A 26430-nucleotide genomic window follows, 5' to 3' on the forward strand; every position below is an offset into this window, starting at 1 on the left:
GACGGACTCTGAGATCTTCCTAACTGAATCACTGGGATCAGCTATCATTGACACGGCATGCACACGTACAGTTTGTGGTGAGAAGTGGCTGGATAGTTACATGAAAGACCTGAGCCAAAGCCAAATGAGTAAACTGCTGCAAACAGAATCTTCAAGCAGCAGACCTTTCAGATTTGGTGACGGTCAGGTGGTACACTCCAACAGAAAGGTGAAGCTTCCTGCTAAGATCGGACAAACAAAATGTCACATTGAAACGGAAGTTGTTGTTGATATTCATACATGAAAATGTATCAACATATCCTGTTGATATTCCTTTACTGCTGAGCAAAATGTCTCTAAAGAGAGCAGGAACTGTTTTAGACATGGAGAATGACAGAGTTGTCATGTTCAAACAACCAGTGCCTCTTGAGCTCACTAGTTCGGGACACTATTGTGTTGACATTAGAGATGGTAATACTGAAGCGGATACCAATGAAAGTGAAATCCTTGTCGTTACAGCAGAGATGTCTACAAAAGAGAAGCGTAAAGTTCTCCTGAAGCTTCACAAGCAGTTTGGCCATGCCTCCGCAGACCGGCTGCAGAGGCTCATCCTCAGCTCTGGAAATACTGACAAAGACTGTCCAGTTATTCTGCAAGAGATCATCCGTGACTGTGAGGTATGTCAAAGATACAGCAGGACCAAGCCCAGGCCTGCTGTTGGTTTGCCTTTAGCCTCAGAGTACAATGAGACGGTGGCAATGGATCTACATGAGCTGGAACCTGGCGTATGGTACCTCCACATCATCGACCACTTCACACGCTTCAGCGCTGGAAACATTGTGAGAACAAAGAAAGCCTCGGAGATAGTCAACTCCTTCATCCACTCGTGGATAAGTGTTCATGGTGCCCCTAAACGAATATACACAGACAACGGTGGCGAGTTCAACAACGAGGAGGTAAGAGAGATGGCAGAAAAATTCAACACTGAGATAAAGACTACAGCGGGATACAGTCCTTGGAGCAACGGGCTGCTGGAGAGACACAACATGACACTGACTGAGATCCTCCTGAAGGTGAAAAGGGAAAACGGGTGTGGCTGGCAGACTGCTCTAGACTGGGCTCTAATGGCCAAAAATAGTATGATCAATGTGCATGGTTATAGTCCACACCAGCTTGTGTTTGGTCACAGTCCTAATCTTCCCTCTGTTTTGGTTGATAAACTGCCTGCTCTAGAGAGCACTTCTATGAGTACTAGAGTAGGACAGCATCTAGCAGCATTGCATGCTTCCAGAAGAGCATTCACAGAGGTGGAATGCTCAGAAAGAATAAGAAGAGCTTTACGAAAGCAGCTCAGGCCTACAGATGAAAAGTATGAGACAGGAGACAGAGTGTACTACAAACGAGCAGACAGTACAGAGTGGAAAGGCCCTGCTGTAGTTATCGGTCAGGATGGCTCTGTAGTGTTTATCAGACATGGTGGGATTCTTGTCAGAGTACACCAGTCCAGGCTGAATAAAGTCAATGCACAGGATGAGGATAAACCTGTACTACCTGATATTCCTGAAAATAGTAAAGAAAATGAAAATGTAATACACACGGATGTGTCAGAGAATTCAGATGATGAAATGAGTGTTAATGGAGACGTGCAAATCCCTGAAAACACAGAAACAGGTGATAGAGAAGACATGAGACAAACTGATGAGACAGAGAGTGATGCTACTAATACAGTGGGTTCCACTGGTGTCAAACTGAGAACAGGTCAGACAGTGACATTTACAAACAGAGATGATGGTACTAAGCACACTGCCAGAGTTTTAGGGGCTGTTTACACCTGGCCACTTCATGCGTTTTCTCAGATCGGATAGCTATCTGATTTATCAAAACGATTCCATTTACACCTGGTCACATAAATGTGTTTTTGCGAAACGGATTTAAATCCGATCTTCAGTTCCCGCGCTATATGCAGATTTAATGGAGTGCACGTCACCGAAAGCAACAGATATGATCTGCATTTTATTGATCATCAGCTAAAATTTCAAATCAAAGACCGCAATAAGAGAGAGCAGTAACAGCCCTGGTAAGATCATTTCGTTTCTTTACTTTTAATGATGAAGATGGTGTGTTAAGCGTCTGCGACTTACTTTCACTTTGATTTGCGATAGTTTGCACGTTGGCTTAATGAAGAGATGCTCAGCTTCTCATCTGCGGTGATGCATGTTCCGGTTGCGTCGTCATATCTGGCTATAACATTACATATAGCCTATAACACGCTCTCACACGCTTATTTTTAGCATTTTTGGGAGGAGTACAATTTACATATGTGGTTTCAACAACCAGATGCGTTTACACTTGTCCAGTTTCGTCTGGAATGCGGCCCAGACCACCTCCTGAAGTGGTTTGAGCGATCGGATTCAAATCCGTCTCGAATGCGTTTCGGAGGGCATTTACACCTGGTCTTTTCACGATCGGATAGCTATCCGATCTGAGAAAACGCATGAAGTGGCCAGGTGTAAACAGCCCCTTAGGCAGAGCAGGAAAAGCAAAAGGGCAATATAAAAACTGGTACAATGTGCAGTATTTTGAACCAAATGGCAGCGAGGGCCAAAAGGAAGCTTTAGACATGTCACAAGTTGATGATCTTCTCACTGAATGTGATAACACCGATGCTGATGTACTCATTACCAAAGACATCTCTTTTGATGCTGCTAAACAGCAAGAGATTGAAAACTGGCAAAATAATAATGTTTACGAAGAGGTCACAGACAAGGGTCAGAAATGTATTTCTACTAGATGGGTCTGTACGTTGAAGGAGACTTCTAATGGTATTGTTCCCAAAGCTCGCCTTGTGGCGAGAGGTTTTTGAAGAAGTCAATATTCATGAACTACAAAAAGATTCTCCCACATGTGCATCAGAGTCACTCAGGCTGCTGTTAACTGTTATTTGTCAAAACAAATGGAAAGTAAATTCTATGGATATTAAGTCTGCCTTTTTGCAGGGAATGGAACTCTCAAGAGACATTTACATTCGTCCTCCACCAGAAGCAGGCGTGGACAATGCATTGTGGAAACTAAAGAAATGTGTGTATGGACTTGCAGACGCTTCCCTCTACTGGTACAACAAGGTCAAAGAACTCATGCTGAACAGTGGTGGTAAAATGTCACGGGTTGATCCTGCAGTGTTTTATTGGCAGAATGAGCAGTCTGAGGTGACAGGTGTACTGGCATGCCATGTGGATGATTTTTTTTGGGCAGGTTCAGAGCACTTTGTAACTAATGTCATCCCTGTACTTAAATCTGCATTTCACGTGGGTCGTGAAGAGCATGACAGTTTTTCATACGTGGGGATGGACATTGCTACTGTGGGTGATGTAGTGCAGGTGCATCAGCACAGTTACATTGAAAACCTACAACCAGTTCACTTACAGGCAGCACGTGCTGTACAGAGAGAGGCTCCACTAAACGAGAAAGAAAGAGAACAACTCAGGTCCAAAATAGGACAGATTCTCTGGGTTGCTAAACAGACAAGACCAGATGTTATGTTTGACACATGTAGCCTAGCATCCAACATTAAGAATGCTACTGTTCAGTCCATACATGAAGTGAACAAAGTGATCCGTAAACTTAAGTCAGAGAAGGTTACACTTAAGTTTCAACACTTGGGCAACAGTGATGATTTGAGTTTGGTGGTCTTCAGTGATGCTTCACTGGGCAATCTTCCAGATGGAGGTACACAGGGAGGGGCTTTAATTGCCCTCATGGAAAAAACAGGAAAATTCTCTCCCCTGTTTTGGCAATCTAAGAAAATCAGACGTGTGGTAAGAAGCACGCTGGCAGCAGAAACCCTTGCCATGTCAGATGGTATTGACAATGCTATGTTCTTGGCTATGCTCTACTCTGAGCTTACCACTGGTAAAGCTGATCTTAATGCTCTCCCCCTTATTTGTGTTACTGATAACCATTCCCTGTTTGACGCTCTTAAGTCTACAAAACAGGTCACAGAGAAGAGACTAAGATTAGAAATAAGCGGTGTCAAAGAGCTCCTACATGCTAACAAAATCAAAGAAGTGCGTTGGTCAGAAGGCAAGTCACAACTTGCTGACTGTTTGACGAAGAAAGGTGCTTCCTCACTTATGCTTCTTAAAGAGCTGTATGAGGGTGTATGGAAACTGTAATATCTTCACTATTGAGCATTTATCTTGGTACAGTTTTTTTTGTTTAAATACTCAAGCTCATTTAAATGTTACAGTGTTCTGAAAATCGTTTGTATTTGGTGACGATGTTTAATATGTCAAAGTCCCCCGTTCATTTTTTTATTTTAAGAAGAGAGGGAGATTGTTAACTTCATGTGCGAGTGAATGTATTATCGCGAGAGTCTACAAGAATGTATTGTCGTGTGAATCGGCGAGACTTGTTGTTCTTCTATGGTTTTTGTCTCGTGGGAATGGAGAGTGTGGAGTAATAAAAAAACTTTCTGTGGAACTACGTTGTATCTTTGGCTATTTTCAGTAATAACACCAAATTTTTTATTTTTCCCCCATGGTACCACAATTGTTTGATTAACATTAATGAAAAAGACTATATATTCAGACCTACTGTACTGCATGGGTCTAATATAATGTTACACATCAGATGTTTTTCCCCAACAGTTAACCAAACGTTCACTTAACACATAGCAGATTATGTTTGCTTGAATACTCGCCAAGACAGATATTTTGAAACACTGTAATTCTGTGTAGGTATAAGAGTATATCGGGATCACGCGCTGTCTGAGGCGTCTTTGAGGCACGCTTCGGATGTGTCAGTCAGTGTGGGTAAAATCATTTTGTTTAAATCAGTATGAGTTTGAAAATACATTTCATTGGTTCTAGAGGTGGGAATTGGCAAAAATTTGACAATCCGATAGTATTGTGATATTTGGGCCACGATTCAATATTATTGCAATTCTTAACATATTGCGATACAGCAAGTATTGCGTTTCGATTCTGCCATATATTGCGATTCATGTCCCCCATATTATTCAAAGGCATTACAAAAAATTAGGATTAAGACTGCTCAACTCACTTCAAATGTCACATTAAATCTGTGAACATCTTCTACACATTTACTGAAGTGCAACTTAGGAGGGAAGTGCAAAAACTTTGTCCTTGAACATTCAGGACACAGGACCTTATTACAGAACGTAATTATATGAACGCGTCACCACCGCATTAGCACCAAAAACATGGATATTTTATTTTAGAGAATAATTACACAACCTATTCGATATTCTATAATTCATTAATTAAATAAACTAATCGAATATTCAAAAATCATGACTCATCCCTGCATGTAATCTCTTGTTTTTTCCCCTCAAATCTTCAGTCACGTCTCGATTTTCTAAGGGGATTATAAACGTTTCTTCCTTGGTTCACTTTTAATTAGGCCTATTATATTCAGATTCTTTACTGTGGTAAAGTAGAAAAACGTTGTTGGACAGATAGCCTACATTTTTACTTGCACGTCAGATTCATTTTAACACAGTTTTTGCTTGTTATTAGACATGTAAGGCGCGTCAAGTTTATTTGTAAAGCGCGTTTCACACGCGCGGGTGATTTTTAGTCTCGCTCTCTCTGGCAACGCAATTTAGGTCACAAATAGGTCAAAAATGAAAGTCATATTGACGTCAAAGTGTCGATGTCAATTTGATGTCAAGATTTTGACCTCTGCTGATGTCATTTTGCCAAACAAAAACTAACCAGATTTACTTTATTTAATTTCCGGTTTAAAGAAATCATATTTTGTATTTTAAAGACACCATGATGGTGGTTAGCGTTTGCTTTAGTTGGGCTCTTGACCCTTGACTTTTTAATTTAAAAATGTCTCTGGCTGCTATAATTGTGTGTTTATAAAGCACAATTGTTGTAGCAAAAAAAGCCATGAGAAAATGAGGTCGGGTGATGTTGGCTGTTTATTGATGATGATGACGATATCATCATGTAATTGCCTGAATCTCTGATATTATTCTGGGTCTAATGTTTTGATCATGTTGGACTTGTGGTTTTAATATTGTTTTATAATAGAAGCCATTTAATTTTACAGCATGAGAGTAATGTTGTTTATCAAATAATGTAAAGGATTTTAAAAGCATTTAAAGCATTAAACTTTTTCCTCTACATTATTACTTAGCCATCAGTGTATGACTCTCAACAATGGTGACAGTCAATGAAATGCTTCATGCTGCAGTGCATGCTGGGTACCACCAATCAAAACTCACCCTTATCTCCCAGCATGCATTGCGGCTTTAACAAATTATGCAGCTGGATTTTTTTATAGCTTGTTTTATGCTCAGAGTTGATCTGATTATCTGGATATTTTGTTTGAATGTCACCATTGTTGAGATTCATATGCTGTTTCTTGATGTCTGTGTGCGTCTAAGTAATGCCATAGATGAAAGGTTTTTGTGCACTAAATACTAGTTTTTAAAAACCAAGTATATTATTTGATAAACAACACTGCTAGACATGACTTCTTTTGCCATTAATGATTATGAATAAAACAGTTTTAAAATCACAAGTCCTATATAATCATAGCATTAGACATTGAATAAGATCAGGGATTCAGGCAATTACATGATGATATCGTCGTCATCATCAATAAACAACCAACATCACCTGATCTCATTTTCTCATGGCTTTTTTTGCTATAACAATTGTGCTTTATAAACACACAATTATAGCAGCCAGAGAAATTTTTATATTAAAGGTCCCATATTATGCAACATTCACTTTTGCATGCTGTTTGGACATAAATGTGTGTTGGCAGTGTGTGTACAGAACCACCCAATAGTGATAAAAATCCACTCACTCCTTTTTTATTAATCCCCATAAATCATCAGCAGTGTCTCCCAACGACCTGTTTTCAGAATGCTGTTTTAGTGACGTCACTACAGCACAGGCCCCGCCCACGAGTGTTGACAGACACTGCCGTTTGAACATAGACCCGCCCTGATCGAGTTCACAGCTGCTGCACTGACGAGAATGTCTCCCAAGCGTTGTAAGTGTTGTGTGGCTGGATGTATTAATCCACATAGCTCTCTCTCTATTTACTCCCGAAATCTGAGGCAGCCGCTGAAGACGAGGTGGAATTATTTAGTTTTTTAAAGAAAATGCTCCCTCAACTCTACTGAAATTTGTTTATGTACTTGCGCACTTCTTATAACTTACTGTGTTTACTCAGCTCTTACGGTGATTTTCTGAAGTAAAACTGACGCTTCATCTTTTGTGTTATGTACAATAAATTATGTTTTATTAACAAAGTTCGGGAGGAGCAGGTTCAGATAATTAACCAAATTATGCACAGCTGGAGATTAATCAGTAATCAACTCAATGACAGAGTATAAATTCACAGCAGACCTATCTCTGTTCATTGAAAGTTTGTCAGCATCCCTCCTCCACCCCATCTCCTCACTTCCAGTTCCATCTACACTTACCGACTGGGGGGAGTACTCTGGGTTCGGGCCTAACTCCGAGCTCGGAGCCCTCCCGGACAGCACGCCAAATACGCATAAACTTATTGTACTAATTATATGTAGATGTGAACTCGTGAAACTTTATTAAACTCATCAGTATATGTTTTATCATCATTCGGACCTGGTCCGAAACAGCAGACTTGTAGGCTATTAATAGTGGATACATACAAGCAGATGACAAATACGTTATAACCGTAATACCTGTTCCATCTCTATACAGCACTCTGACTCTGTAGGCATTATTGTCCGACTCCGGGTCGAAATGAACACCGTTACTGAGAGTTTCTGATATTATTATCATCATTCCGTGAGATGAAATTGTCCTGAGACTGAGCGCGAGCTCATGAAGCTCCGCCCCCTGTGTTGTGCAGCAGCAGCTTATTTGCATTTAAAGGGCACACACTAAAACAGCGTGTTTTTCTGAGCCCCAAAAAATGACAATTTAAACATGCTGTAAAAAATGATCTGTTGGGTATTTTGAGCTAAAACTTCACATACACACTCTGGGGACATCAGAGACTTATTTTACATCTTGTCAAAAGGGGCATAATAGGGGACCTTTAAAAAGTCAAGCGTCAAGAGCCCAACTAAAGCAAACGCTAACCACCATCATGGTGACTTTAAAATGCAAAATATGATTTCATTAAACCGGAAATTAAATAAAGTAAATCTGGTTAGTTTTAAGTGAAGCGTGTAATAAGTGTACGGCCATGCATTTCACCTTTTTGTTTGGCAAAATGACATCAGCAGAGGTCAAAATCTTGACATCAAATTGACATCGACACTTTGACGTCAATTTGACTTTCATTTTTGACCTATTTCGTGACGTCATTTTGACATCAATGTTGATGTCATATTGATGTTAAATTGACGTCAAGGTGCCCGCTGGGTTGTGGAAGATTAAATTCGCTTTTCATACCTTATACAACAAGTAGCCTAGAAAACATGAAGATATCAGAAAATAGATTGATGGTCTCTGACTCTTTCCTCCTCGTGTCCCACATCCCTCTCAAAGCGCAGAACTGTAGGCTTCATGTGGAATCACGCGTCTTTGTGTGGAAGTAGGCTATTAAACGAAAGTTTTTTGTTGTTTTTTTAATAGATTTAACTTTATATTATTTAAGTTTCCAATATTTACTGATATTTATTTCAATGCTTTACAGGCTTTGTGTTGCTTCTTTGACGGAATTGCTCAAATTAACACTTTTTTGCTCGAATAAACCATAGACTGTAAAAAATATGGACAAAGCGTCTGTGACGTCACCCATAGACTTTCTGAAGAACGGGTTTGGAGCCGTTTATGGGGGGTATGGGCGGCGCCATCTTGGAAAATCTCTGGAAATCCTAACCCCGCCCACCTTCTGGCCAATCCATATATGGGTAAAAGGGCGGGCTTTGTGTGAGACTGGAACGATGTCATTTTCGCGTGAAGAAAGCAAAATAAACAACAATGGATGACATACAGCAGATCTTGTTCTTGCTTCCCGGCGTGTTTGTCACAAGAAGCCAAGCGCCGACATTAGGCGTTTCTCGATAGCAAGTACACAAAGTTCGGATTGCCAAGTTAATTGCCAAGTCCGACTCAGGAGAATGACTCCCGAGGACGCGAGTCCGGTTTATGGGATCAAATTCCCGCCAAATATATAGCGGTCACGTATAAAAAAATAATAAGCGTGAATCAAAATTTTTAAAACACATGTAAAAATATATTGCACAAACTGAAAAAAATGAATGCAAAATGATCAGAATAGCAAACAACGTGGTCATGGATCAAAATATAATAAGCGTGAATCAAGAAATAACAAGCATGAATAAAAACTTTAAACACATTAAAAGTTATTTTGCAGAAAACTTAAACTTATGGTCATGCTTTCTTAAAAAGTATGTTTTCCTTGGTTTTATTACTGTGTACTTTGTGCTTTCTTGCATTTTCTGCTCATATTTTACTCTTTTGTACGCTTGTGCTGTTTTTCTCTTCGCTCTTCTTTCTATGTTCTGCGCTTGCTTTCCCAAATGTTGCAGTTCGAGTTTCATGTAAATTAGGGCAGGCTTAAGTGTCACCATTGGTCCACTAGTTCTAGATTGACAGCTACTCCTCTAGCCAATCAATCGAAGAGGGGAGTTGACGTCACACTAATGCGACTCGTGGCTACTGATGCTTATGTAGGAGTACAAGCTGTTTTTGTTTGTACAATTTCTTCAATGCCATTATAATATACTAAAATGTTATTTTTCTAATACTTTTATATACTGTTCAATTTCTTATTTGTGCTTTATGTGCATTTATTAAATTAATTATTTTCGCTTGGCATACCAGCGTGATTACGTCACCGCACACTTCAGTGGGTGGTGCGCGCCCGTGATGCACTTCATTCTGAGTAAATATAACAACAAAGAAGCACTGCTGCGCTCTCTTTTATTTCATTTTTCTTTAATCCTTACTCTTTTTCAGGAGTGCTGCACTTACTTATACAGGGGAAGACGGCAGTTCAATTTAACTTTACAAAGACTTTCAAGCAGTAAAGCTATCTGAACTCTGGACATAAATAATTAAATTCATCTTTTTTGAGATACATGAGAATGTTAATGTGCACACTGGTAATTGGTGTTAAACAATATTACTTGGCTCATGATGTCAATATGCTAAGGCTGCTGTAAGTAAAACATCCTGCAGTTATGAAACGCTGATTGTCACACATGTCTTTGTCCTCAGTAAGACGAATCATTTGATGTAAATTTTAGGACTAAAATTAGCTTGTAAAAGTTTCTGTAAACACTGAATCTCAGCACAGAAATCACAGGTGTACACAAATGTCTAATCTCATGATCTGGTACCAGTGTTCATTTAAAAAAAAAATCCCTTAAATTTGATCAATATTTCTTTATATTCAATAATTTTAGTCTGTTTCACTCTGACTACAATGACATTCCTGTTCCCCCATGTTATTCAACAGTGTTTTCCCCAATGATGTTCCTGTATAATAATTCAGTGGTTTTCAACCCTGATCCTGGAGTTTCACCAGCACTGCACAGTTTTAGATGTCTCTCTAATCAAACACAGCTGACTCAACTCATCAGCTCGTTAGTAAAGACTCCAAGATCTCAGGTGTGTTTGTCAGAGAAGAGAGACATCCAAAATGTGCAGTGATGGGGTTCTCCTGGGTGGTTTCTCAGATCTAAGAACGGACTTGTGTTCTTGCGGAGAAAGAATGTACGTGCCCGAATGAATAGTTCAGTATTATGTATGATTTTGATGCACAGAAGCAGGAAACGTAAATCATGTGTCTATCTCGTTAATCTAAATCTGGAGCGCCCAAAACTGTTCCTGGAGATCTACCTATCAGCAGAGTTCAGATCCAACACACTAAACCAGCTCATTAAGCTCTTCAGGAGCACTTCAGAATGACAGTGAGTGGTGTTTGTTACAGCAGTGATTCCCACTGTTTCTGTGTCCTGTTGCATGAAGCCAGTTTCAGTTGCTCCCCTTGTAAATTTGAGATTATTTTGAGCAAACTCTATTTTTTCGGGCTCGAGAAGGTGGATTGGTTTTTAGCGGGTTCGATCACCATGGTAACTTGCGCTGCAGGATGACCTTGAATAAAATGAATGTATTCTGTGTTAGAGATCACAAACCAAAACTGGACCAATCAGCTGTGAGTAAAGTGACATGTATCTGATGCAATAAAGCCACTCCCCCTGTATCTCTCACTCCAAATTAAAGCAGTTTAGAGTGAAAGAATTTTATGTTTATATTAAATGAATTGTAATTATTTATAATTCATATAGTATATTCATTATTCTCTTAATTTAAAATTAACCCTAAAAGGGGCGATGTATCCTGAGATAAGCAGGGAAAGTGTTGGTTTAATTTCTCAGTTTTCATGTTGAAAGGGTGTTTGTTGTGAATATTTAGATCTGGTGACTTCATTCATACATTCTCTGTTTAGCTCATTGGCAGCATTTAAAAACAACATGACCTGTAGTGGGAAATCTACTCGCCTTCAGTGATACATTTCACATATTTACAATATTTGAGGAGACTTGCATGTTTGAAGAGTTGTTGTTAAGTGTTAGCTTATTATGTTTATGTTGAAATTTTATGGATTTAATTTTTCCATTTTCCATAATCTGCCTGTAAATGTTTGTATCTCCCAGGATACGTTTCCCCTTTGGGAGTTTAAATTAATTGGAAAAAAAGAATGCTTGTTTGGCAATGCGTGTTACAACATTTTAATACGAATTTTAAAACATTTATTCTCTCATAACTTTAACTAAACATTCTTTGTAAAATTCGGTTGAACAATAAGTAAATGCCTATTTATGAATAAAATTAGCTTGTAAAATGTTCTGTAAACACTAAATCTCAGCACAGAAATCACAGGTGTACACAAATGTCTAATCTCATGATCTGGTATTAGTGTTCATTTTTACATTCTTTTTAAAATATATCCTTTAAATTTTTTCAGTATTTCATTATGTCCAATAATTATGACCGCCGCTAGCGTAGCTAGCCGGTCATATAGGGATTGTCAAAGTTTTTTTTTTTTTTTTTTTTGTCACCTTACTGAATTTTTCGTCAACGATACCAGGGACACCGAAGCACCGGGGAACATGAAATTTGGTGGGCATGTAGCCCCACTAGACTTCTAAGGAAAAATTTCGTTTGGTCCCCGGGGGCCACTCCCCCCCCGCGCTGGGCCCCCCCAAACCCCCAAAAATGCAGTTTTTCCTAAATAACTACCTGAACCGTGGCACCGAGGATGAAGAAATTTTTATGGTATGTTGGTCTACTAGACTTTTACGGAAAAATTTCGTTTGGTCCCCGGGGGCCACTTCCCCCCCCGCGCTGGGGCCCCCTTAAATTTTTCGTCAACGATACCAGGGACACCGAAACACCGGGGAACATGAAATTTGGTGGGCATGTAGCCCCACTAGACTTCTAAGGAAAAATTTCGTTTGGTCCCCGGGGGCCACTCCCCCCCCCCGCGCTGGGCCCCCCCAAACCCAAAAAAATTCAGTTTTTCCTAAATAACTACCTGAACCGTGGCACCGAGGATGAAGAAATTTTTATGGCACATCAACCTAGCCCATAATCACTCATTTGTGATTTGCGCCCCTCCCATAAAAAATGAAAATGCAATATTATTCTGCTTTAATCGCCCCTATCTTCAGTGGAGATGTTCAGAACTGCACCATATTTCATGTGTATGATTAACTTGACAACCTCTGGGGGTATCCTCTGCTAAGTTTTGTAGAATTTCATCCATGGGGGGGTATAAAATAAATTCATTTATGTGCACATTTAGTGACTGTACACTCATCGGCCTGTAGATGGTGCTGTTGAGCGAAGGGTTGCTGGTTTAGGATGATACTGTCACACACACACATGCAGGAATACAAACAAACGCAAGCATGCACACACACTGACATCCACACGCACAGACACACACCCATACACACACATACAAATCCACATGCACAGACACACACACACACAAACACACACGCGCACACATGTACGCACACATACATACACGCACAGACACACGCACACACACACACACACACACACACACACACACACACACACACACACATACACAAATACACACACACACACACACACACACACACACACACACACACACACACACACACACACACACACAGACAGACATGCACATACTATTACTTTTTTTAGGTATATACATAAACACGCAATACAGCCAAATTACTCCACGTCATTTATTTTTGTGGAAAGCCAGTGCAGGCCTGAGCGGCGGTCATATTTTGTACCGCGATGCGGTACATCTAGTTTTAGTCTGTTTCACTCTGACTACAATGACAACTCGTTTCCCCCACGTTTACTCAACAGTGTTTTCCCTAATGATGTTTCTGTGTAATAATAGTGTTTCCCAACCCTGATCCTATAGTTCCCCCGGCACTGCACAGTCCTTAATCGTTGAAGTTTCTGTTTTGAACGGCTCTTTCCGTGGCTACAAAAATACAATTCTTCAAAGTAGCTTTTCAAACACTACTAATGTACTAATATGAAAGATAATTAGCAAAAGAAATGTAATAACTTCATGCTGATCTTCATTATCTTATATGCAGGGAAAACACCTGAACTTCTGCAGAGCAGTAATGAATAAAGTAACATGGTCAGCGTCGCGCTGGTGAGATTAGTTTGCTCTGTCCATTCGGTTTCGCTAGCAAACACGTCCTCCCTGCGATGTCGAGTCGGTCACACAGCTCGGTCCATTGAGCCGCACCGATGATGTCAGCACGGCACGAGCTCTGTAACACCGCTCCGTTTCGTCCCACTGTTGGTGTGTTTGGCTTCCCATACAACTCGTTACAACTAACAGACATTGCTTAAAAGAGTTTGTGAGACGCGCCAAATTAAACAGAAGTGCGGACACACAACTTCCTTTTCAAGGGAAATTAGCCATCATCAACTACCGAAATCTCTTCTTATTTCAGTAATGCGTATGAATGAATTTCACCAAGGTTGATCAATGTTTTTTGTTTCACTAGTGTTGAGGCTTTTCAATAACTGTTGCCTAACGGCCCTTCATACTGGAGATCTCATAGTTGTCTCCTCCAAAGTTTAGAAGAAATCTCAGCAACATCACACACTGTGCTCAGATTTCTCTCTGTAGAAACTCGGGATCGCTCACATTTGTCTCTTTTGAAGTTTAGAAGTGATCTCAACAACATCACACACTGTGCTCAGAGTTTTTCCCTAAACTAAAGACCCTGGTGGTTTCATATTTGTCTCCTCCAAAGTTTCAGACAAGAATGAACATTGATCTAGTTCATTTGTACAGTATGGTGCACTGGCAGAATAGTTTTGTATAATTAGTGTAGAAATATGTGAAATGCTTATAAATCATTAAATGTTTAAGTTTTATAGACCCCATTATTACACATTTTTCAAGTGTCCAGACATATATTGTTATCCATTTAATATGAAGAGACAATTTTATTAGTCTTTTTCATTATAAAATATATTATGAGTAAGTAAAATGTATTTATACAGCGCCTTTCACAGACTAGGTCACAAAGCGCTTTACAATAGACAATAAAACATAATAAAGAACAAAATAAAATAAAATAGATACAATTTTCAATATATAAAAGGACAGAGATTACCCGAAAGCTAACCTGAACAAATGAGTCTTCACTTGTCCCCTAAAACTGTCCACATTCTCAGCAAACCTAAAACTGGTTGGCAAAGCATTCCATAGTCTGGGTGCCATAGCGGCGAAGGCTCTATCCCCACCTGTCTTTAAACGAGTGCGTAGCGTAGATAGCAGATTATTAGACCTGAGAGACCGGAGAGGGGTATGAAGATGAATTATGTCAGCAAGATAAGCAGGGGCCTGACCATGTAAAGCCCTATAGGTTATGGTTACAATTTTGAATTGGATCCTGTAAATTACAGGAAGCCAGTGAAGGGAGCAAAGTATCGGGGTGATATGGGTGCGCCTATTTGATCTAGTGAGTAACCTAGCAGCAGAATTTGGAATAGATTGCAGTCGATAAAGAACAGATTTGTTAAGTGAGGAGAAAAGTGAGTTATAATAATCAAATATATTATAACATTTCTAAAGACACTTATTTACTGTTGTGGTAATAAACACTTATGTGTTAAACTGCAAGCATGAAGTTATAAGGCAACGCAAATAATAGAAATAAATGATAAACATGAAAATGGTCTTGATATAAAAGCTTCAGGTCAGGGGCATTCAGTCCGTATACTGTACGCTGTGAATGCTCTGCAGACCCAAGCCATTTAAGAGAATGAGTTTGTGGACTCGCAAATTAATATTAATAAATATGACTATAAATTCCCTTGTCGTTTGAGGTGTAAAATAAAGCTTACATAATAAAATTATGGTAATACTGTACATATGTTACTGTCCGTCATTTATTTATTTGCCATTCGACTTTTTTTTCCAGATAAGTGCCAGTTATAAATAAAATAAAATTAATTTTCTGTAAAGCTGCTTTGAAACAATATGTATTGTGAAAAGCACTATACAAATAAATGTGAAATTAATTGAAAAGTTATGGAGGGTTTTGGGTAAGTGTATCCACAACGCTGGCGTTATTATGCATTATCATCATTGTTTCGCGTTCTATGGAAGCATATGGGTAGCAATATTCAATTTGAAATGTAATATGCAAAATGATAATGCAATATGTAAAATGGTAATGCATTTCTGTATTTAAATTTACGTTTTCCATTACATTTGTGCAACATTTGGTGCAAAATGAAAATGATAATGATATTATATTATTTACATTTGCCATTTCATACACTAGTTTTAATATGTAAATTGAACATTTTACCGCTTTATAAGTTGCAAAAGTAAAATTAAAATGTATTACAGAAATGATTAGATATGTTAAACATGTTCAAACAAATAATGTAGCAAAATGATCATTCAAATGTTATTTTTCTTAATTGCATTTACACCCACAGTTAAGACACTTGCGATTTGCATTTTCATTAAATGTCCCGCAATGAATGAAGCAAAATTCAAATATGTAATATGTTTTAATATGTAAATTGAATACATATTTTAACATATTTTAAGTTTGCAGTGGCTTCATAAATTAATAAAAATATAAAAAAACAAAGTACACCTGATGCACATTTCTTTGTTCTTCATTTTCTAGAACTAGTTTAAGAACCTTGCTGTATTTATATGTAATTAATTAAGAGGAAGTACACCGCCATCTTATTCTGACGAAAGTGACTTGAACGCACTGCCGTAAACACGACTTCCCAAGAGGACTTATAGACGATGACGTCACAGGGGGGGGCCAACTTCACACAGTGATTGACAGGGAGGGAGGGTGGGTGGGTGGGGACGGGGCCAACTTCACACAGTGATTGACAGGGTGGGAGTGGGAGGGGGAGGGGGAGGGGGAGGGGCCAACTTCACACAGTGATTGACAGGGGGGAGGGGGCGGGGCCAACTTCACACAGTGATTGACAGGGTGGGAGGGGGCGGGGCCAACTTCACACAGTGATTGACAGGGTGGGAGGGGGCGGGGCCAACTTCACACAGTGATTGACAGGGTGGGAGGGGGCGGGGCCAACTTCACACAGTGATTGACAGGGTGGGAGGGGGCGGGGCCAACTTCACACAGTGATTGACAGGGTGGGAGGGGGCGGGGCCAACTTCACACAGTGATTGACAGGGTGGGAGGGGGCGGGGCCAACTTCACACAGTGATTGACAGGGTGGGAGGGGGCGGGGCCAACTTCACACAGTGATTGACAGGGTGGGAGGGGGAGGGGGCGGGGCCAACTTCACACAGTGATTGACAGGGTGGGTGGGGACGGGGCCAACTTCACACGATGATTGACAGGGTGGGTGGGGACGGGGCCAACTTCACACAGTGATTGACAGGGTGGGAGGGGGCGGGGCCAACTTCACACAGTGATTGACAGAGGGGGAGGGGGAGGGGGAGGGGCCAACTTCACAGTGATTGACAGGGTGGGAGGGGGCGGGGCCAACTTCACACAGTGATTGACAGGGCGGGAGGGGGCGGGGCCAACTTCACACAGTGATTGACAGGGCGGGAGGGGGCGGGGCCAACTTCACACAGTGATTGACAGGGTGGGAGGGGAGGGGGCGGGGCCAACTTCACGCAGTGATTGACAGGGTGGGAGGGGACGGGGCCAACTTCACGCAGTGATTGACAGGGTGGGAGGGGGCGGGGCCAACTTCACACAAGGCTTGTTCGACTTCATGCAGCTCTGCGCAGACCGATCGGCGGCTGACTTGAAGCAGTGCATGCCGGTTAGAAATTTTGTCCGACTTGATAAAGTGCCGACGCCATGTGACTGACGTATGCCATCAAAGTACCGCGAGAGCGATTGGAGAGTAGCCGGAGAACTCAGCCAGCGCAGCTTCTCAAGAGCGGCTGCACGAGCTCTGATGACGACACAGCTGTTCCACGATTGGCCGGATTCACCGCATGACAACGATCACGTGTGTTTCGTGTTTATTCGAACACCTTTAGTTCCTCTAAAGCTCACAAATCAGTTTTTTATAACAGTAAACACTCTTTTCATGTAGTTGCGATGTTATATTGTGTCATGTTTATCAAATTAAAACCGATTAAAAAACGTAGACTCCTCTTCATTGATAGAAGTTTATGTTGAACTTTATTCTTGTTCAAACAGACGCTGTATGAAGCAGTACATAAAGTATTGAATGAAAATGTCTCTGAAACATCTGTGTATTATTTGGCAAATATTGAATTTATTTCACTTCAGCTGTGGTAAAGTATGCAAACACCACGTGAGCGGTCACTACGGGAACCAGAAAGTGTCCGACTTCACGTGTCCATTTGCAGCTCCTCCCCGCCTGCACTCGACTACTCTCAAGAAGTCCTCTCTGCAGCCTGTAGCACGATGACGTATAGCTGGATCAGATCCAACACGTACTGGACGCTGTTACGCGCATGCGCGGTGGTGTGTTTAGGTGACGTCATATAGGCCTATGCATGCGCACTACAAGAGAGTTGATCAGTGATGTGATCAGTTTGTATTTTAAACTTAAAATCTTTTCTTTTTTTTTTTTTTGTGCGTACATGTTATACAGCAAATTAAGAGGAACCTTATGTACAGATCACTGTGGAAAAATTAGCCATTAAAGAAGGAACTCTTACCAGACAAAATATCTTTAAGCACTTTTTTTTTTTTTTTTTGACATCTGACAAGATTTCTTTTCTTGATGCTGTTATTATTTTTGCATTTTCTCTTGAATGTGTACTGGTATGTTAAGTTGTTTACAGACCATATTTTATTGTAGCTTTAGGATTAACATTACAGAGACAATTACTTGACTCATTTTTGCTTCCACTCAACAGCAAATATGACCTGAATAAAACTAAATGGCTTAATTTTAAAATGTTCTGTATACACGCATTAAAATAATAATAATACTTGCGTTGACCACATGCTATTAATCCATAAAATTTAGGTTTAAAATCATGTGATTTAAAATGTTGTAAAATGAACTATTTTGCATGTATGTAGAGAGAAACTAGGATAACTTAAGCATCACATTTATGTAAATAATTATTCATCAATAATTACTTATTACTATTTATCAGTACTACTACTACACAGGTTAGAACATCATCTCAATACAATATTGAGCATACTAATACCCTCAAAATTAATTGGTTAATTGGCTTCTTTGTGGAATTTTATTCCTAATTTAATTTTTGACCGACTTGGGGGTCTTTCTTTTTTACTAATGTGTGATTATAAAATTGACAAATTGCCAGTGAAACTTTCTGCCTTTCATGCTCAAGCTTTATTGGCTTGGAAACTGATCTACAAGCACAACTTCTCTCCGCACCGTTTTCTTATTTGGAATAACCGTTGTATTTTGTATAAACACAAAAGTATTTTTTTAAAAGCTGGTTTGAAAAGGGTATTGTTTTAGTTTGTCATTTGTTTAACTCTCAAGGATTCCTTATGACGTATGACGAGTTTCTTCTGCACTTTAATTTTCCTGACTCCCAAGGAATTTGCTCTTGAATTTTCTGCAATCAATTCTGGTATAATTTCCTTGTGTAGAAGTGTGTTGTCATCAGTTGATATGGCCATAATTAACCCAGCTGACACAGTATGTGGCAATATTTGTTTTTTACAGTACAAAAACAATAACCAATCTATTCGTTCTCTATTTTTAAAGGAGGTTGTCACCAAATCTTGCTCTATTGCTTATTGGACTAAATGTGTTAATGACCTTGATTGGGAAAGTGTCTGGTTATTACCTCATAAGTTTTTGGTTACAAACAAGGTGAAAGAAATCTCTTTCAAGATATTGCACAAATTCTACCCTGTCAAACATTTCCTTAGTAAGTTTAAGACATTGATGTAAGTTGCTCGTTTTGCTCTTTGCACTTGGAAACAGTTCCCCACATTTTCTGGCATTGTAGTCGTGTGAAAAAGTTATGGTATGAAGTGTCTATGTTTATTAAGGAAAAGGTACTCTCTAATTTAGTTTTGCATTTTGAAAATGTAATTTTTGGATATTCAAAGTATGATAACAGTGTGATTAAGGAGGCTTTTGTAATTAATCTGTTCATTTTATTAGTCAAATTTCACATCCATAAGTGTAAGTTTTCTAACAAAAAGCCCCTTTTCTCAGTATTCCTTAAAGAATTTGAAAATTACTTTTCTACTATTCATTCTAGTACTAATGGAAAAGCTATTAAGACTGTTAATTTGTGTACTGTCTTCAAAATCGTTGATTGATACAATGGTATTGTATTCTTGTGATTTATTATTATTTATTTAGATTTGTGTGTGTGTGTGTGAGAGAGTTTTCTTTGCTCCCCTGACTCTAAAATTGTATGTTGTATTGTTTTGTTGTTTAAAAAAAAAAATCATATTGAGTATACTAAGACCAGCGCATTATAACCCAGAGATCGGTACTGCGCATGCGTCTATGACGTCGCCAAAACACACCACCATCCAGTATGTACTGGATCTGATCCAGCTACGTCATCGTGCTACAGGCTGCAGTGCCGGCCCGAGCCTTTTGGGGGCCCTAAGCAGAATTTGATTTGGGGGCCCCCTCCCACCACGCGGAGTCACCTGTTTGACGATTATTGACACAAATGTCACGATATAATGTTACATTATAAATGAATACAATGAGGTTATGTATTAATACAAAATAAATACTTAATAAAAAATAGATACTTAAAAAGTTTTAACTCTTTGAAACTTCTGAAAACAAACTGTCACAAAACATATTAAATAAATTATTTACAAAATATCCTCCAACGTTTTGCAACACTTTGCAGTTTGAATGATGTCTTGTATGAACATGACGGAGTATGTTTTTATGTTTCCACTTTTCGATCGCGCCCGCGCCTCACACACACACACACACATACAACATATTCCAGCATTGTAATCTTGCAGCCTGTTCATTATAGCCGTAATAAAATATAATAATAAAATAGTCAACCTAACATATAAAAATTGCACTGCTCTGTTTAAATAGTCAGAGGTATAATTCGTACATTCACAGTAAGCACCGCTCCACTGTGATGTTTCCAAGCACATTTTTGCACGTGTGAAGAGGATGATTTTTTCCGTCGATAATGGAACGTGAGTGAAGTAAAAAGCCTATAATAAAGAATAGTTTACCATCCAAATACATCACGAATGTTGAAACATTTTGATTCTAATGAGAGAGATGCGTGAGCCCAACGCCGCTTACTTTCACTTTCGCTTTAAATTATTTCGTTTCGGCTTGTTTATAGTTATTTTTTGTATTCTTGTTCTGTTCTGAATATTATTAAATTTAACTTCATTTAACTTAAATTTAAATCCAACTTCACGCAGTGATTGACGGCGGAATGCATTTTCAATTTGCACATTGAATTTTGCTTCATTCATTGCGGGACATTTAATGAAAATGCAATCGCAAGTGTCTTAACTGTGGGTGTAAATGCAATTAAGAAAAATAACATTTGAATGATCATTTTGCTACATTATTTGTTTGAACATGTTAAACATATCTAATCATTTCTGTAATACATTTTAATTTTAATTTTGCAACTTATAAAGCGTTAAAATGTTCAATTTACATATTAAAACTAGTGTATGAAATGGCAAATGTAAATTATATAATTGAATTTTCATTTTGCACCAAAAGTTGCACAAATGTAATAGAAAATGTAAATTTAAATACAGAAATGCATTACCATTTTACATATTACATTTCAAATTGAATATTGCTACCCATAAGCTTCCATAGCATTCTCATTGGTTTGCTGGCATTTGGGGGGTTTCATGCGAAAGGAAAGCTGACTGTGAATAGAGCTACAGGGATGACATCAAAACCTGGAAGACTAATTCGCCACTGGTTGCCTCTAATTTATGGAAGATTATTTCCGCCACGAAATAAAACAATTTAAAAGATAATTGTGACTTTTTATCTCACAATTCTGACTGTTTTTCCCCTCAGAATTGCAAGGTACAAACTCGCAATTCTGACTTTTTCTTGCAATTGCTATTTATGTCACGCAATTGTGAGTTTGGCCCTGTCACAAACGGCACCCTAAACACTCGCGGTCTTCCTCTGAGTCCGCACTTTCCTGACGTAACGCCACTTTGACTGTCGTGAACAAGTCAGCTGTGGAGCTCGATCGCTTCAGTGCGCATTTAGGGCACATATCGACCGCAGAGGGGCGCTCGTGAGTACCCTTCTGAAACCTAACATTACTAAATGGGACACCCTATGGACTTAACGGGCACGCAGAAGCCATTGTAAGTCTACAAGACTGAAAGTGCATATGAAGTGTGCCATTTAGGACAGGGCCTTTATATCTCGGTGAGTGGATTCTGACAAAATGAAACACCTCTGATTGGCCACTGCGTTCAATAGACCAACAAACATGACTGTGATTGGCTACATTTCTCACCGCTGTAAAAACATTTGACGTTCTCCAGAGCTCAAACACAAAAACACACTTGAGAGTTTGCCAGTATGATATTATTACAGAATCAACTGAGGGTGATCTTGCATTCGCTTGAGAGTGCTTATATTTAAATTTGACTTTGTGATGTTTTTTTCCATTTTTTAATTTAACAAACTATTTGTGATCAAGCATTAATTGACGAACCCCCTGCAGTACGGCTGCGGACCCTTGTGTTAAACTGATCTGATCTGAACTGAGAGAGTGAAGAGTGTGTCATTGTTCTCTACAGGTTGAGGGATTGTGGAGTCACAGATGAAGGTTGTTCTGCTCTGGCTTCAGCTCTGAGATCAAACCCCTCACACCTGAGAGTTCTGAATCTGTCTGAGAATAAACTAGGAGATTCAGTTCATCTGCTCTCTGCTGTACTGGAGGATCCTCACTGTAAACTGGACACACTGTGGTAAGATGAACTCTCTGATAAACACATATTTTGTCCTTGGTAAATATATTATGTATTAGTTATGTAATAGTTTTTAACTTTTTTACTCAATGATCACCAACTTTGCTTGCTTTTTTTTTGTGATCAAATTTTTATTCATTTTTTCTTTTAGAAAATAAAAGAAACATACAGGTATATACAAGCCACAAAAATAGAGTATAAACATATATATATATATATTTTTTTTTTTTATATTATGTTAATCATATGCTTAATTATATATGCTTATGTATAGGTATGTATGTGAAAATATATATATATATATGTATGTGTGTGTGTGTGAATATATATATATATATATATATAGCCTATATAAAAAAAACCTAAAAAAAACCCCCCAGGTATAACCCATCCGCCCCCTGGATCCAGATCTCCAAATCTCAGTTACAACTTAAATCTGAAGCCCACGAAGAGTGGTTAGCAGTGAATGCCAAGCCTCTATTGCTGACTCTTTTGCACCGTGGACTCTAGCAGTCGACAACTCCAAGTAAACAATATCCATATATGTTAAAACCCAAGCCCGAAAAGAGAGTGAATGTGGAGGTTTCCAACGTGTGGCAATTAATTTTTTTGCAGCCGTAAGTCCAGCCAGCAATGCTCTTCTCTTATCCAATGTCAAACCCAACCTTGAAAGATCATTCAAAATGAGTGTATCAGGTGTACAAGGTAATCTAATCTTAAACAACCTAGAGAGGTTAAAGGCAATCATCTTCCAAAAGTCGGCCACTGGGGTACATTCCCAGAACATGTGAAAGTAACTGCCAATCACTTTGGAAGAACATAAAGTACACGTAGGATCGTTGATAACCTTCATCATATGAAGCTTCCTAGGAGTTAAATAAACCCTATGTACATAATTATAATGTATTTGCTGATGATCGGGGTTCCTGGACGCTAAACCCATACTGATCCACACTTTATCCCAATCAAATGTGGGTGCCAAATCTGGAACATCTCTCCTCCACACCGTGTCCAACGCCAGAGGTCTATAAGCATACCGCAGCACGAACCAGTAGAGTCTCGACACAAAACCCCTTGTACTCCCAACAGAGTGAAACAACTTTCGAAGTGGGTGTGGTGTGAGAGGGGCCTGTAAAGGGGCACCATTGCTTTTTAAAGCCGATCTCAACTGCAAATAAAAGAAAAAGGAGGTACGTGGTATACCATGCTTAATACAGATGTTCTGAAAAGTGAGTAACCCCCCCTCCCCATAAATATCACCAAGTGTACAAACGTTTTTGTTTTCCCAATCAGGAAATCGAATAGGACAACCGCCAATCAACAACCTCTCATTGTTAAATATAGGAAAGTGTGGGTCCCAAACAGAAGAGCAACCAGCCAATTTCTCCACCCTCCTCCATACCAATAACAAATATGAAATCATAGGATCAAATCTCAAACGGCACTGATGGGGTGAGATTTTAGCATGCAGAATGTTAGTAAAAGAGTATGGAGCTATCATCCGTTCCTCCAAAGTTCGCCAAGACACTTGAGCATCAGATTGAAACCAGGATAGGAGAGGTCTAAGTGTAAAGGCCCACTCATAGAACTTAAAATTTGGGAGAGACAGGCCACCGGCCTGCCTTTCTCGCTGCATAGTGGTGAGCTTAATGCGAGGTCGTTTGCCATGCCACAGAAATTTAGTTATTGCTGACTGTAATTTGCTCCAATAATTAGGGGGCGGGGGAAGGGGGAGCATCGAGCTGACGAATTTGACTCTGGGCAGAATATTCATTTTGATTATGGCTACCCTGCCACGAAGCGAATTTGGCAGGTTTGACCACCTGTCCAGATCCGCCACAACTTTAAGTGTTTTACAAAAATTGTTTTTAATAATTGTCTGTATGGAGGAAGAGATATCTATCCCCAGATAAGTGAAGTTTTTAGTGACTGGAATAGATGCAGGGATGGGAACATTACACATTGCCTGATTTAAAGGTAGCAAAGCTGATTTCTGCCAGTTTATTTTGAAACCAGAAAGCTTGCCATAAAGATCAAAGGTAGACAGAACATGTGGGATACATTGCACTGGGTTGTTTAAATACAATAAAACATCGTCAGCATACAGTGAGACATGATGATGTGTTCCTCTAATGGAAATTGGAGAGATTGTGGGTGAGCCGTGGATAGCTTGCGCCAGTGGTTCAAGAGAAAGGGCGAATAACAGAGGGCTAAGAGGGCAGCCTTGTCTTGATCCTCTCGAGACAGCAAAGGGAGAAGAACTAATTTTGCCCGTAAGTACTACAGCTGTAGGGTTTTTATACAGGACCTTAATCATATTAATAAACGGCAAACCGACTCCCATGAACTCTAACACTGACCACAGAAATGGCCACTCCAGGCGGTCAAAGGCCTTCATTGCATCTAGTGAAAGGACAGCAGCAGGGGAACTTAAGCTTTGAGCTCCATCTATAACGTGTAACAGGGTTCCCGCGGGGTCTTAAAAAGTCTTAAAAAGTCAAAAATTCTGAACTTTAAATTTAAGGCCTTAAAATGTCTTAAAAACGGCCAGATTTTCATCCGTGGTCTTAAATTTCATTTAGTCAGGTCTAAAAAAGGTCTCGCCAACAGGCCGTTCACATATCGCATCTTTTGCGTGCTCAAGTTCGTTCAAATGTAGGCGCGCGCTCATAATTGAAGCGACGCACTCGTTTTTTTCCAGGCGCATCGAGATAAAAAAAATCTCAACTCTTCAGAATGCCGCAAACGCACCGCAGGTCATGTGACAAGAACCAACCAATCAGCTTCGCCCCTTTCCGTAACAACATTGAAAGCTCACTCAACTGGAAGGATGCGGGTGCACCCGAACACTAAGGGTGTTTTTCTCTTCTCCGTAAATAAATCTTGAAGCAGAGCGACAGCAAGCGTTTCTCGCCGGTGGAAATCCATTAGCCACTAAAACTTCTTTGTCATTGTGGAGAGCGCAGTGCATGGTTGCATAGCAACGACAGACGCCACGGGAAAATCCGACCGAATTTTACTATTAATAATAAAAGATAAGCTAAAGTGCATTGTAAATGTCAGTAATTTATCTTTTTATAAAAAATGATTTAAAGTCTGAAATATGTGAGGTTTATCTTTTTATAAAAAAACTTTTTTGTCTAAACTTTATTTGAACTTGTACATGTTAGTATATAACATGTTGCAAGACACTTTTAAAATCTGGCTATCATTTTTAATGGTATTATTTTAATGTTTATGTAAAAAAAAAGTGCATATTGATGCTAATTTTATTTGTTATCTGCTGGTTTTCGACATTGTGTAGTATTAGTACTTTTTGAACAGGATTCTGTGATAACCGTGGTAATTTTTGTCACTATAATCATTGAAATGAAATGTTCATGCCATTTCATCTCTAGTTATGATCAACTATGATCAACTAAAATCAACTAATTATGTGTTTTTTACAGTATAATATGCATAGTACAATTTTCTATAAAAAAAATTATATATCTGATTCTGATTCTGACACACGTTGTTGGGTGTGGAAGGTTACTAATGTGATTGTTTTATCTGTAAATTAAATTAATGTTTTTTCAATTACTTAATTCATTGAAATAAAATGAATTCTTTGATTTGAATTTTTTTTTTGGCAATGCGTCGTGTAGGTCTTAAATGTCAAACTTTATGGTCTTAAAATGTCTTAAAAAGGTCTTAAATTTGACTTGCTGAAACCTGCAAGAACCCTGGTGTAAAAGTCTTCTAACATTATCTGTAGCAAGTCTAGACTTTATAAACCCTGTCTGGTCACTATGAACCAGTTCTGTCATATGACCTTGAAGCCGTCGGGCCAGTAATTTCGCGTAAATCTTTAAATCTGCATTTAAAAGCGAAAGAGGCCTGTAGCTGGAGCACTCAACTGGGTCCTTTCCTTTTTTAAGAAGCAGTGAAATTAATGCAGAATTAACATCCCTAGAAAATGATCCCACTCTGATCGAGTAAAGGATCATATCCAATAAAAGCGGACC

General features: G+C 39.2%; 1 protein-coding gene across 1 annotated transcript in view; it reads left to right on the forward strand.

The window, feature by feature from the left end:
* The window catches only part of LOC309509533 (NACHT, LRR and PYD domains-containing protein 3-like), a 643973-nt gene that overhangs the window by 608027 nt on the left and 9516 nt on the right, over positions 1 to 26430 (forward strand). The window contains exon 16 of the mRNA XM_082184301.1: positions 22253 to 22423. Within this exon, the coding sequence (XP_082040427.1) occupies positions 22253 to 22423 (171 nt within the window). The remainder of the gene's footprint in view (positions 1 to 22252; positions 22424 to 26430) is intronic.

Source organism: Leuciscus leuciscus (assembly GCF_965113295.1).
Source record: "Leuciscus leuciscus genome assembly, chromosome: 11".
NCBI lineage: Eukaryota > Metazoa > Chordata > Actinopteri > Cypriniformes > Leuciscidae > Leuciscus > Leuciscus leuciscus.